Source organism: Bos indicus x Bos taurus, chromosome 15, assembly GCF_003369695.1.
Source record: "Bos indicus x Bos taurus breed Angus x Brahman F1 hybrid chromosome 15, Bos_hybrid_MaternalHap_v2.0, whole genome shotgun sequence".
Taxonomy (NCBI): Eukaryota; Metazoa; Chordata; class Mammalia; order Artiodactyla; family Bovidae; genus Bos; species Bos indicus x Bos taurus.
The window spans coordinates 47940438-47955630 of record NC_040090.1 but is presented as its reverse complement, the minus strand read 5'-3'; the positions used below and the strand labels follow the sequence as shown (position 1 = coordinate 47955630).

Genomic DNA, 15193 nt, shown 5'->3' with positions numbered 1-15193 from the left:
TCAATATTAGATGTCTAGCGGTGTTTCACTGGATTGCTAAGAGGAAATAAATATTCAGAGATCCAGCATGTATACCTAGAGTTGCAGAGTTGTCCATTTCTGATTTGAATGGTGGTAAGCAGAGTGAGCCTTTTCAACCTGATTAAATACTATTTCCATTTTGCTTATAAAGCTTTGGGGAGGAGTGGTCCCATTTCTGAAACTGCAGCCTATGTTAGGGGCAGCTTTATCATGACTTCTAGTATGAACCAGTCACCACCAGAAACCATTAAGCCATATTTGGGGGGCAGACTGCTATTTGTCATCTTCTGCTGAAAGGACTGTAATTTGGGTATTTCCCTCTACTCTAGGCTAAAATATCAAAAAGACTCAGAAAGTATACAGCTGAGGGGCAATTCACACTCATTTCCAACACTGTCCATTTTAGAATGTTTTGGAAATAGAAGAAATAGGGAAGAAATAACTCTTGCCTATAGGCATCATGAAACCAAGTTGTCCTAAGAGCTTTCTGGGCATTTTTTTCTCTGGCTTCCTAGGTTGGCAGTGAGTGTGTTCTCACTAAGGGGCATTCCCATGGGTTTCAAGCTCCAGCAGCTCAGATTTTGAGGTAATAAGCAGCCTGACACCTAACTCATGTTTTATAGTAAACACTATTATCCTAAAGAAGTTCTTTGCTCTCCTGAGGGGAAGATTCAGTCTTCAATGGGGCTTGCATTAAGTAGTTAATGTTTTTTTTTATAGACCAGATGACATGTTAAGTTGTTGAATTTGTTGGATGAAGCAAGGGAATACAAAACTATATGTGCATCCTGTACTATAAAACTAACACATTACAGTAAAAAAAGATGTGAATAAATATGAAATTTTGTTTGTTTAAAAAAAATGCTTTGTATGTTACACATTACATCAGCAAAAAAAAGATAAAAGTTTTTGCTTTTTGCTGTTTTTTTTTTTCTTTTGACATTCCCTTGACAATATTTGTAAGCATTATCAGTTCTAAAAATCTTTACAGTAGAAAAGGTCTCACCAAAGTAGGCCATATTATAAGTAATAGAAAGTTCTTTCATGTCTTTGCTTATGGATTTTAATTTTTAAATCCAAATTAAGCTCCTCAGAAACATGTAGCCAGAGTTTTCCTGTCTTTATTCTCCAAGGATCAGATTTTGAAACTCCCATTCTTTCCAGATGACCAGTGCAGATATAGATGAACTGCTCACAAATGTAATACAAGGTGGGTAGTTTTCATGTACAGGTCAAGATTTAGGGGTAAGCAGAGAGATGGCACCTGTTTGAAATATTTCCCTTCTCTCCAACTTTCTGATTCTGCCTCTCTCATTTTATGGGAATTCTTTCGTATTAGAAGTACAGTAAAACTTTCTTGTAATACCAGGAGATGTACCTCAGGTAATGGCAAAGGTGTAAGCATTTCATTTTAACTTAATGAAATTTTATTTCTGATAGATTGCAAGACAACAGCAGCAACTTCTGCAACAGCAGCACAAAATTAATCTCCTGCAACAACAGATCCAGGTCTGTGTATTTATTACTCTCATACTTAGATACTTTCCTCCTTGAAAATGGAATTTAAAATGCTGCAAATGCACCCTTCTCTATAAACAGCACCAATAGGGCTTTTATTCAAGGATGTTGTATACAGTTGTATAAGTGGATGTAGGAAATATTGACTTGGTGGAAGCCTAAGCATTCTTTTCTGATGTGATGCATAAGCAGGATAAACCTTACCTTTTTTACCATCTGCCATTTGACTAATACAACCTAGTGAAAACATAATGGTTTCCAAGGTGGCATACTCGTGCTAGTTTTATTGCCACAAAATTACTTGCTCTGTATTTTACCGTCTGATAGTATCATGGGTAGAAGCTTAAGTTTATTTGCTTGTTAGGATGTCTGATTGGGCCAACTATGAGAAGAATCTTATGATCTAAGAAAAGGTTGGTGATAATTAATTTGTTCTTTTTAGATATTAACTGCATTTCTGCTAGGTGCTGAAAGGAATATAAAGATTAGTAATTGTCTTCAAGAAGCTTATAGTCTAGAAAGGAAGAAAATCTTGTTCTTGAGTAATTGTAACACAGTTTAGAAATTTCTTTTTCTTTATTCCTTTTTTTTTTTTTTTTTTTTTTGTGGCAGGGTAACACAATACAGAGATCATAATTACAATGACCTGAGAAAGAATTCTGGTTTCTGTTATTCCGTTAGATATTTGACAGTTAATTCAACTAACAGCTATTTGACATAGATAAGGGAAGTGATCTCCATTTTTGGATATGCGCATAGGTGAGTGTGTGACTTCTAAACAGCCTTAGAGAAAGCAACTGGTTGTCTGGTGATTAAACCTCAGGCATACTGATCCCAGAGTTACCTGTACCCACCACAGCCTCTGGGTTTCTCTTGGTTGTTGTAGATATTTTCTATACTGGGATATATTATTCAGCCTAGTTGGGGCACTGTATTCTGAATTATATTAGTCCTTTCCTTGGGATTAGTATTACACCTTCCTATGTTTTTAAAAATCATTTACATAAAGTTATAACTTATTTCACCTTACCAATGAAAGTCAATGATTTAGATCTTTACTTCATTGTGTAGTCACACTTAGTGTTCTGGGCAGTAGTCACTGCATTTAAAATACTTATTTGGTGTCTGAAGAAGTATTTGTAACCTAATTTGGCACTTTGTCCATCTTTACTGGGAAGTTTTAACTAGTGTTTGTTATTGTTTTAATTAGTTTTAATTAGTTTAATTAGTTTTAATTACTTCTGATTCTGTATTCCATACTCAAGTCTATATGATTCAAAATAATGAATCCAAACATAATAGATAGTATGTCTCTGGCATTTTGGACAGTCAGCTTTTATAATTAAATCTTAGAATGATTTTTTATCCTGATATCTTATGACTCATGCTGAGATCCTTAATTAAATAACTGTCCAGGTGTTCCCTTGCTCCAGTGTGTCTCCCACTGCTAAGGTCAAGATTTTTAGCCTGTGGCTTCCTACATTTTTCTCTAGATCCCTCTCTAAGAACTTGGTAGGTGTTAAATAACCTGATTGTTTAGAGTACTCTCTATTTCTCCTATTTGTAAAGCAGAAATGGGAGAAATTCCCTGAGATGTTTTCATATCAGATCAGATCAGTCGCTCAGTCGTGTCTGACTCTTTGCGACCCCATGAATTGCAGCACGCCAGGCCTCCCTGTCCATCACCAACTCCCGGAGTTCACTGAAACTCACGTCCATTGAGTCAGTGATGCCATCCAGCCATCTCATCCTCTGTCATTCCCTTCTCCTCCTGCCCCCAATCCCTCCCAGCATCAGAGTCTTTTCCAATGAGTCAACTCTTCGCATGAGGTGGCCAAAGTACTGGAGTTTCATATCAGTTACTTATTATTAATGTTTTTACTACCTCTTTATTACCTACTTCATTATTTGTTTTGAATATATTTCACTTCTTAGTCCAAAGTTGTTTGCATTAACTGATGTCTTAACTGATGTGTGCCTGTGGTACTGAGGATCTCAGATGAATAGCAACAAAATTAGTTCAGGATATCTTTGTGAAATATTATAGGCATTTATTGATTACATATGATTTTATAGTCATAACGACTGTATGAGTTGAAATCTTTTTCAGGAAACTAGAACACAATCTTAAAATATTATTTGTCAGAATGTTCAATTTGAGAAGACAAGAAAATTGGTTTTTCTAGTGTTTTAATAGAAGTTCAATTGCTTTAAATTTTATACATATTTCTCATTGTTTAAATTTTAAAAAATTGAAGCCTATCAGGCCTTGATCTCAGCAGTATAAACTATAAAAATCATAGACAGATTCAAAATAGTTACATTAATTTTAGAAATATGGGATTCTTTGTAACAAGAATTCATATTTTATTAAATAAAAAAAGAGGAGGCAATAATCTGTATTACAGTTTAATCTCTCCTGAGCTACTGCTTCACTGCATATCTTGTCAGTGTTTATCTAATCGAGTACACGACCATTCAAAGAATTTTTCAAATACTGAAAAACATTTACTCCTTACACAAAACATATTCATCTCTTACACAAAGCACGTATTTGATATTCAGAATTTTAGTTATTTTTTTGGAAGGAAAATGGGTTAACTGTATTTTCACATAAGGTTTTTGGCCAGCCATAAGCATGATCAAACTTAAGAGAGAGACTTTTGTTGGACTCATTTTAATTTGAGCAAAATATGAGATTTAAGGAATGCTTCAAACATTTTTCTATCGTGAAGAAACATTCTCTCTTTTAAAAACAAAACAAAACAGAGATTAAAATAAGATAAATACAAAACCTAACTTCTCTTCTAAAACTGAATGAATACAGTGACAAATTGAGATCCCAAGTTTGACCTTTTCCCTTCTTTTAAAATCTTGTATTCTAGAACTTATTTCCTAACAGGGTCAGCAAGATTAAGCCTTGGCAATTGGCCATAGATCCTAAGTATCAGGTGATTACGTTCAAGATTGTTCTTTACTTCTAGTTCAGAATGCTGACTTCTGAATTAGTGTTTGTTGCTTTGGAATTTGCAAGCTGTAATAAAAAGAAAGGAAAGTGTCTAACCTATTATAACAACCACACACAAACTTGTCTGGGTCTACAATAATGGAAACAAATGAAAACCTGAATGATTTGCACACATTGAAAGGCAGAATTCTTCATTAGCGATAGGAAAAGGCAGGATTAAGATAGTATTATAAAAAGTCCTTGAGCTTTTTTTTTTATTTGCAGTCATTCAAAACATATTCTGTATATGTAGTTAGAAATTATTTCATTTATGTATTTTTTCCTTGAATATAATTTTAATGTAATTTCATCTTGGTGAATTATAACTGAATTTTTAAAGAGATGTACTATTAAGATTATGTGGACTTCCCAGGTGGCACTAGTGGTAAAGTACCCGCCTGCCAATGCAGGAGACCCAGGAGACACGGTTTCATTCATGGGTCGGGAAGATCCCCTGGAGGAGGGCATGGCAGCCCGCTTCAGTATTCTTGCCTGGAGAATTTCATGAACAAAGGAGCCTGGCAGACTAGAGTCCATAGGGTCACACAGAGTCAGACACGACTGAAGTGACTTAGCACACATGCATGGTCTTTAAGCCATGCTGAAATTGTAAAATGAATGATTTTATGAACTAGTGTTTTTATACTTTTGATGAGTCAATTTTTACCATTTAAAAAATCAGGTTAATAACTTTAATTATTTTTAAAATTCTTTAATATCAACAGATCTTTTAGGAGGCTGTTTGCTTAGTGAATTCCAATCCCTCTGTTTGTGCTTTGAGGAAAATGGTGATTCCTCTAATCTGTTACACAGTAATTTCCTGGATAAGATCAGATCAGATCAGTTGTTCAGTCATGTCCAACTCTCTGCAGCCCCATGAACCATAGCACGCCAGGCCTCCCTGTCCATCACCAACTCCCAGAGTTCACTCAAACTCACATCCGTCGAGTCCGTGATGCCATCCAACCATCTCATCCTCTGTTATACCCTTCTCCTCCTGCCCTCAATCTTTCCCAGTATCAGGGTCTTTTCAATTGAGTCAGCTCTTTGCATCAGGTGGCCAAAATATTGGAGTTTCAGCTTCAACATGAGTCCTTCTAATGAACACCCAGGACTGATCTCCTTTAGGATGGACTGGTTGGATCTCCTTGCAGTCCAAGGGACTCTCAAGAGTCTTCTCCAACACCACAGTTCAAAAACATCAATTCTTTGGCACTCAGCTTTCTTTATAGTCCAACTCTCACATCCATATATGACCACTGGAAAAACCATAACCTTGACTAGACGGACCTTGGTTGGCAAAGTAATGTCTCTGCTTTTGAATATGCTGTCTAGGTTGGCCATAACTTTCCTTCCAAGGAGTAAGCGTCTTTTAATTTCATGGCTGCAATCACCATCTGCAGTGATTTTGGAGCCCCCCAAAATAAAGTCAGCCACTGTTTCCCCTGTTTCCCCATCTATTTGTCATGAAGTGATAGGACTGGATGCCATGATCTTAGTTTTCTGAATGTTGAGCTTTAAGCCAACTTTTTCACTCTCTTTCACTTTCATCAAGAGGCTCTTTAGTTCTTCACTTTCTGCCACAAGGGTGGTGTCATCTGCGTATCTGAGGTTATTGATATTTCTCCTGGATAATTCCCTGGATATGAGGCCCAAAAAGTTAGATATTTTTGATACTTCTGGGACAGAAATGGGGCTTTTCAGGTGTGCTAGTAGTAAAGAACTCACCTGCCAGTGCAGGAGACACGAGACGTAGGTTTGATCGTTGGGCAGGGAAGATCCCCTGGAGGAGAGCATGGCAACCCACTCCAGTATTCTTGCCTGGAGAATCCTATGGACAGAGGAGCCTGGCAGGCTATAGTCCATAGGGTTGCAAAGAGTTGGACATGACTGAAGCAACTTAGCATGGACAGAAATAGCACAGTTTTTATCAAGTTTGTGGAAAGCAAAACTAACAGATCATGGAATATGAATCCTTGAATTTGGGAATATTGCTCTTGCTGTAATTCCAAAGACCAAATAACTGCTTCAGTAATTTCTTTCTCCTTGTCTCCCACATTGCACCATAGTAGCTTAGTCAGTCTTTTGAAGCATTTTATTTATGAATTATATTGACTAGTGAACAAAATTCACTTTGAATCCATTGGATATATCAGCACATATTTACAACATTTTAATCAGTCATTAAACATAAGTCTAATCTACGCAAACTAGAAAATATTTTATAACTCTTGATTTCTTGATCCATCCATATATTTATCCATCTAACCTCATTTGACCATGTCATGGTTTTGCAATCTAGAGAAGATATTCTTCATGGACATATCATATTTTTTGGTTTTGATAGAATGTCAGTAGAAACATATTTAATGACAGCATTTTGTTGCTAGAACTTAATCTTTGCAAGAGAATTCACTTTATTAAAATATCTCTATGAGACACTTTCTTTTTTCAGACCTGAACGGTGTGATCCATATATTCATGTCTCTTTAGACCTCAGTTTTAGAGTTAATTCAAGTGGCTGTGTTGTGCACTGTATAGACAGTGTCCTCTCCTCACATCACTGACCTGTCAGCAGTGGTCTCTTAAGAAGGGACTGGTTGGTTGAGATTTTATTTGGCATTTGGCTTCCTGGGCCAGAGCCAGTGATTCAGCTAACTAATACATAAATACCGTGGGGGGTAAAATTGTGAAACTTGAAATCTGTGGTTATTTGTTAATCATTATGATTAATATATGGGCTTCCCAGGCGGTGCTGGTAGTAAAGAATCTGCTTGCCAATGCAGGAGAGATAAAAGACACAGATTTGATCCCTGGGTTGAGAAGATCCCCTGTAGAAGGAAATAACTGAAGCGTTTCCAGACATGTTTCAGACATGACTGAAGCAACTTAGCCTGATTAATATACAATATTCATTGTCTTTCTGTCACCATTTAATACATGAATTAGATGATGAACTCAGTCCGTGGAAGGCCTGAACTAATGCCATTGCTGCTGCTTTGCAGATACTTTCTCTTATCTGAAAACTTCTCTTTTAAACGCTCTGATTATACATGCTGCTTATTTACACAACCAAGTGTTTGTCTCTCCACTGAAGCGTCACTCTATTCTTTAGGAGTATGTGAGTATTTTTCATATGTAGTGTTTTCTATTTTGATTATAATATACTCATCTGTGCTGTTTGCATATTTTGTGCGTCTGTGTCTTTGTCATGTGGTGGAGTGCCATTAAATTGTGTTCTCCTTTCTTCCTACATAACCAGTAGACGTATTAATATTATGAGTAGAGAGGTGGTTGTTCTTAAACCATTAAACAGAATAACTTGAGATGTACTCTCACCTTTTAAGGAGATAAACCTTGCCTCTTGTTTCCTTCAATATGATTAACTACAGGCATTTCAGGTATCTGCTGAGCAGAATAAGGACTACCTTTTTATGTGAAGTAGTTGTCTAAAGATCAGAAATAATTACTTTGTACATTAGCCTTCATGGCCTGCATGACCTGGTTAATTAATTTTTTGCCAGGATAATAATAATAGATATATATTTGAAGATATGCTTCATCATTTAGTATCTAATTGACCTCTAATTTTAAGAGCTGGACCTTGCATTTATTGTCTTTTGGAATTGGCTGAACAGAAGGCAGGAAGACTGAGGAAAGTGAGGAACCCTGCAATCTCATGTAGTTCCTCTGTTTTATGTTGTATATGTTGTATCTCTTTGTTAATTGTATTTAGCATTGGTAAACAAAAAGCAATTACACTGCTCCTGTTTTGGCTCTAGCAAATAGTCCTTTTTTGGGTGTTATTGATCAGGTAAGGGATCTCCTTTCAACAGCCTCTGAACAGGACTAAATAAACCCATTGCAAGTAACTCGATACTTCTATTAGTATTGTATGTGTATCTGATACTCTCGCAATGAAATGAGAGTTCTAAACAAAGCTTAGAAGTCTAGGATTAGCCCCCATTTTCAGCAAACCCTTAAAATATTTTGTAATTCTATCTTCAATCGTGAATTAGCCGGGAAAAACAGACCCTCTCTCCATTTCTCTGCTGTATGCTGTTTTTAATTGCCCATGGGCAGGCTGCTGTGATCTTTGAAAGTTTAAATCCAAGATAAAAATGCAAATCTAATTATTTCTTTTATGTAATCGAATTAACTTTTTAAGTAATGATAGATGCTCTATAGCCCGCTTCTAACATTTTAATAATGAAGTTTCTGAATTATAAAGAATAGGTAAAGCTGCTATAATTCATGAATAGCAATGGCCTTAGATAAAAGTATAAATTCTTATTGTGGATTAGAAACTTTGCATGAGTTAATCATGCTAGATGGTTAAAGTTGGAGTGGATCTAGAAATAAAAAGAGGTTATACCGAACCAGATTCTTTTAGCTGCTATATAGAATTATTAATCAGCTTGCTACCTATTTTCTTATGGCAAAGATATCATTCAGCTGACCAGAGCCTGATGGTGAATCTCAATGCTTTCCATGCACACTATTCTTCAGTTTCCTGAACTCTCTCTAGACTCTCCCTTTTGTATCTTATCTACTTCTGCTTATCTCTCAGACTTTACTCCCAGCTCTTTCTCAAATCAGGGAAAATTCAAGGAAGCCAAAGCCTCTGCTTCTTTGGGATTAAAGAAGAGTGCGAGAGTGCATTACCTCTTAAGGAGCAGGAGGGTATGGAGCCCAGTGGGCGGATGATCCAGGTGGTGCCAGCATATGACATTACATAACATTGAATCAGTTCCCCAGGGAAAAAACAGCTCTTTTCTCTTTTTCCCTTGATCTCCCTGATTACATTGAGGGCTCAGTTTAGTGTTAGTACACTTTAAGCCCTTTTCAGGTTGTGCTAATCTCTCTCTTTGTAGGCGAGAGAGATCATCTTAAGTCTTGGAGCTTTGGGGGACAATAGTGCTTAGAATTAAAGTAAAACTTTTATTTTTATTGTTACATTATCATTTACTTATGACAAGTGATTTTCTATTGAATTTCCTATTGGTTTTCTATTTGAGGTAGTGCTTTTGAAATGTATTTAAGCAAAAAAAAGAAGTCAATTTAAATAAAACTGTAAGTAAGTAATAATTGGGTACTTGGATATGGCAAAGGTTATAAAGACAGTTCTTTAATGATGGGATTTTAAGACAATATTGCCGGAGCACTACCCTGAGAGATGTCAGATGTCTGGCTTCCATTCTTCTGCTTTCACAGAATGTTAAACTTGGACACATGCTCCAGTGGTCCCCATGGCTCTCACTCACTGATCAGGGGTAGGGTGGGCACGTATTCCTATTGGACAACAATATAGTGAGTTTACTGTTAAGCTATACAGAAAAATAACCCTAAGTTTATGTTTTTTTTCTACTTTTTTTTGGAATTAAAATGCCCTTTCCTTTTATGAAGCACAGGTGATAATAGATAGGGTGTGCTTCATTTCTTTGTTTTCCAGTAATTTTAGTTGGTAAAATAAAAAGTTCCCAAATATATGTTAAGTTCCCACTTCTGTTTTTCTTTGAAATTTCTTTGGCACTCTTTCTCTAGTGCAAATCCTTTACTGTATACAAGGGAGCTGAGGCATAGACAACTCGTCCAGGCTTAAAAGGCTACATGTTGTCAGAGTCATGAGTGGAAGCCAGCTGTCTTTGACTTCTAGACTAGCGCTATTTCCGTCATTCCAGGTTGTATCTCAATTTGCCTTTTTTGTGATATGAAAATCTTAGTGCATTTGAGTTTCCTAGTTTGTAAAATGTGGATAATAATACCTAACATCTAAAATCTCATTACAGTCTCTTTATCCTTAAATAGAAAAAAAAAAAAGAGGAAGAAGAAGATTGGCCATTAGAATCAGTTTATATCTCAGAACTAGTACAACTCTGGCTGCCTCCTCACAAAGAAAGAGATAAAAAGAACAAAATTGGAATCTTTTTGTAACATGGTATGAAATATACTTATGGCTGAGTGATTCTTTTGGTGTGTGCATGCTAAGTTGCTTCAGTCATGTCCAACTCTGTGCAGTGCTATGGACTGTAGCCCGCCAGGCTTCTCTGTCCATGGGATTCTCCAGGCAAGAACACTGGAGTGGGTTGCCATGCCCTCCTCCAGGGGATCTTCCCGACCCAAGGATCAAACCCAAATCTCTTAAGTCTCTTGCATTAGCAGGCAGGTTTGTGGCTCAGCTGGTAAAGAATCCGTCTGCAATGTGGGAGACCTGGGTTCGATCCATGGGTTGGGAAGATGCCCTGGAGAAGGGAAAGGCTACCCACTCCAGTATTCTGGCCTGGAGAATTCTGTGGACTGTATAGGCCATGGACGACTGAGCAACTTTCACTTCACTTCACTTCACTTCTTTACCACTAGTGCCACCTGGGAAGCCCAATTCTTTTTTTTTTTTTAATTTTAAAAATTGATTTATTTGGAGTTTAACTGAGCTACAGTGTTGTGTTAGCTTCTTTTTTTTCCTTTTTTTAATTCATATATATTTAATATAAATTTATTTATTTTAATTGGAGGCTAATTACTTTACAGTACTGTATTGGTTTTGCCATACATCAATATGAATCTGCCAGGGTGTACACGTGTTCCCCATCCTGAACCCCTCTCCCACCTCCCTCCCCATACCATCCCTCTGGGTCATCCCAGTGCACCAGCCCCGAGCATCCTGTATCGTGCATCGAACCTGGACTGGCAATTTGTTTCACATATAATATTATACATGTTTCAATGCCATTCTCCCAAATCATCCCACCCTTGCCAATTCTTTTGGTATTTAAATATAAATGTCTTAGTTAATGGTACAATTTTTGAGTTGGCAAAAAAATTCTACAGATCCAAATGCATTTTTGGCTGACCCAATACTTTCTAGGGGCTTAAAAGTGATAGGTCTCTATGCTGAGGCTCAGTCACATTTAATGTTAGTACTTGTTTTTATAGCAATCTTCTGCAGTGTTGAAAGTGAGCAGTGAGTGACAGTGGTTTAAAATTATTTTTTCTGTGAAATTGGCTAATATGATATATATGAGGAATGTATGAATCTGAGTGTACTTTTAAGCTGAATTTCTACATATAAATAGAAGGTAGAAAGAATAAAATGCATTGTTTGAGAGTGTATGTAATCTAGAACCAGCACGAGTATCAGGGACAAATAAATCAAGATTTAAATTCCAGTTCTACTACTTATTAGTTCTGTAACATGTTTTGCTACTTACTAGCTATAACAAATGGAGAAGGCAATGGCACCCCACTCCAGTACTCTTGCCTGGAAAATCCCATGGACAGAGGAGCCTGGTAGGCTGCAGCCCATGGGGTCACTAAGAGTTGGACACGACTGAGTGACTTCACTTTCACTTTTCACTTTCATGCATTGGAGAAGGAAATGGCAACCCACTCCAGTGTTCTTGCCTGGAGAATCCCAGGGACAGGGGAGCCTGGTGGGCTGCTGTCTACGGAGTCGCACAGAGTTGGACATAACTGAAGCGACTTAGCAGCAGCAGCAGTAGCAGCAGTAGCTGTGGGATTAGAGATCATTAAAAAAAACTCTCCTAAGTGCTCAAGGCATTTTATCTATCACTATCATCATTGTTGTATGAGCTATAGGAATAATTTCAGAATCCCTAACAGTGAAACACACATGTACATATTTTGTGACTACATGTTTAACATGTTTATATTTACATACATATGCATATTTAGAACCCACAAATTAGTGATGTGAATATAGGATAATCAATGTGCAAGCACTGTAATCAATTAGTATCACCAGGGCAGTCTCGAGCATAAGAAAGGACAACAATTTTCTCTGACTGCCAAATGAGAACTATTTTAATTGTCAGTAAGAAGAGACTAAGGTTTATCAGGTACACAGAAATGGTTGACCAAGAATTAGGTAGAACTGCCTGGAGAGTGTCTAAAAAGGAATGTGGCATTTTATTCTAGAAATTAGAGTCAAATTCTTACTTTTCACACTAAAATGGGCTTTTCTATTAGATCAGTAGTGCTTGTGGGATAGTAAATGAACCTTTTCAATTTATTTTATAGCTTTTTTTTTCTTAATACACAGATGAAGTTAGTGATGTAGCAGCACAAAATGCGAAAGTCCTGCTTGTTTAAAATAAAGTTGTTCATATAAATCTTATGTATGCCATCTCCTGTAAGTCAAGCATTTGCCCAGCTTTTGTGAATTATGTCTGTACTTAGAATTTAAGAAGTTAAACAGTATGCATACCAGACTTGAGAGATGGGAAATAAAAATTGATATACTGTGTGACACTTGATATAGCACAGAGAAATATCTTTTAAATTTTAAAGGATATACTGACATAACCATTTTTAATTCACATAAGGTAACTCCCACTCAAAGTTTTTAATGTTAGAGTCAGATATTTTTACTTGTTCAAAACAAAAGAAAATAAACGATGCAAAAGATGTAATGTCTCAGTGTGAGACACTGAATTCATTTTAGCTGCCACCCAATCTATTAAGAAAATGTTAAAGTTGTAGCATTAAACAATGAAAGTTAAGGAATTCACAAATCAGAATAAAGAGTAAAGTTCATCGCCAGTCAGGTCATAGTCATGACTTTTGTTAAATATTTTTCAGTGGAAGATTTTTATCTTAAAGTGTCTACAGATGAGTTTCTACAGTGGCTGAGATTAGTGCAGCTGGAAAGAGCTCTCAGCTAGGCTGACTCTGCTGCTTGAACATGTTGACGAGGTGAACATACTGTCTTAAAAAACTCTAACAGGCCATGCTTGTTCCAATGCTGGAAATCATTCATTTCCCAGCCTCTCAAATGTTGGCTCTTCCTTATTCATCCTTTAGTTGTATTATTAACAGGAAAAGAGGGGGAAACCCCAAGAAAACTGATTTTACTTTTGATTCCCTAAGAACTTTTGTTCCCTTTCAAAAGTTGTGATGATGTCAAGAACCAGTTTCCCAAACAGAAAAGCGTTAACTTTTGTATTGTTATTTAATAAAAGATGTAAGTCTTAGTTTGGCATTTTTAAAGCTGGATCTGGCAGAAGTCTTTTGTTAATTTATATATAGTTAAATACAGGGCACTTTAGGATTAATGTCACTGAATGGTATCTAAGAAGGCAATAAGAGGACTGAGACTTCTGGGAAAGAAGGATCTCTAGCTGCTGGTTCAGGTATTTGTTTGTTTTAAAGGACCCTGTCCCACCCTCTGTGGCTGTCAGTCTCTTCTTCCTCCAGACTTGCATTTCACTGAAAATGATGTTGTTATTCAGTCACTCAGTAGTGTCTGACTCTCTACAACCCCTTAGACTGCAGCACTCCAGGTTCCTCTGTCCTCCACTATCTCCTGGATTTTGCTCAAACTATGTCCATTGAGTCAGTGATGCTATCTAACTATCTCATCCTCTGCCTTCTCTTTCTCCTTTTGTCTTCAGTCTTTCCCAGCATCAGGGTCTTTTCCAGTGAGTCAGCTCTTCACATCAGGTGGCTAAACTATCGGAGCTTGACCATCAGTCTTTCCAATGAATTTTCAGGGTTGATTTTCTTTAGGATTGACTAGTTTGATTGCCTTGCAACCAAGGAACTCTCTTGGAGTCTTCTCCAGAACCACAGTTTTAAAGCATCAACTCTTCAGTGCTCAGCCTTCTTTATGGTCCAAATTGCAAATCCATACATGACTACTAGAAAAAAAATAGCTTTGACTATAAGGATCTTTACTGGCAAAGTGACATGTCTGTTTTTGTTAATATGCTATCTAGGTTTGTCATAGCTTTCTATCCAAGGAGCAAGCGTCTTTTAATTTCATGGCTGCAGTCACCATCTGCAGTGATTTTGGGACCCAAGAAAATAAAGCCTGTCACTATTTACATTGTTTCTCCACCTATTTGCCATAAAGTGATGGAACCAGATGCCATGATCTTTGTTTTTTGAATGTTGAGTTTTAAGCCAGCTTTTTTACTCTCCTCTTTCACTTTCATCAAGAGGCTGTTTAGTTTCTCTTCACTTTCTGCCATAAGGGTGGTATCATCTGCCTATCTAAGGTTATTGATATTTCTCCTGGAAATCTTGATTCCAGCTTGTGAGTCATCCAACCATAGCATTTCACATGATCTACTCTGCATAGAACTTAAATAAGCGGGGTGACAATATACAGCCTTGTCTTACTCCTTCCCTAATCTTGAACCAGTCAGTATATCCATGTCCAATTCAACCTGTTGCTTCTTGACCCATGCACAGGTTTCTCAGGAAACAGGTAAGGTGGTCTGGTTATGATAGCTTCTAGATAAGCAGCTTAGTATCTGGAAGCTGGAGTTTGAAAGAATCAACATGGTTATAGTGGTAGAAGAATGAGCTTAGATGCAGAAGGTGATGGAGAAGAAGAAAGCGCACATGAGTTGGAAGCTATTACCTTCCTTAGTGATGAATAACAGAGGTTCAAGGGAAAGAAAACCTAGTTCCAAGTTTCCTCTCCACTGTATTCTGTGTAATTCTTTGCAATGCTTTATGCAGACTCAAATTTCTAAATTTTGTGTTTGAAGATTAGATGAAGAGGAGAAACTGTTAGATGACCTGATATTTGTCTTTGGAAAAGTGGAGAGGAGCATGCAAAAGTGAAATATTGGGTTCTAGCTGGAGGATAGTCTTAGACGATCAGTTAGACCAGTGATAGAG

General features: G+C 37.0%; 1 protein-coding gene across 23 annotated transcripts in view; it reads left to right on the top strand.

The window, feature by feature from the left end:
* The window catches only part of SOX6 (SRY-box 6), a 723815-nt gene that overhangs the window by 498527 nt on the left and 210095 nt on the right, over positions 1-15193 (top strand). For all 23 annotated transcript variants that reach the window (XM_027563370.1, XM_027563368.1, XM_027563367.1 and 20 more), the window contains one exon: positions 1462-1530. In XM_027563370.1, coding sequence (XP_027419171.1) covers positions 1462-1530 — 69 coding nt within the window. The remainder of the gene's footprint in view (positions 1-1461; positions 1531-15193) is intronic.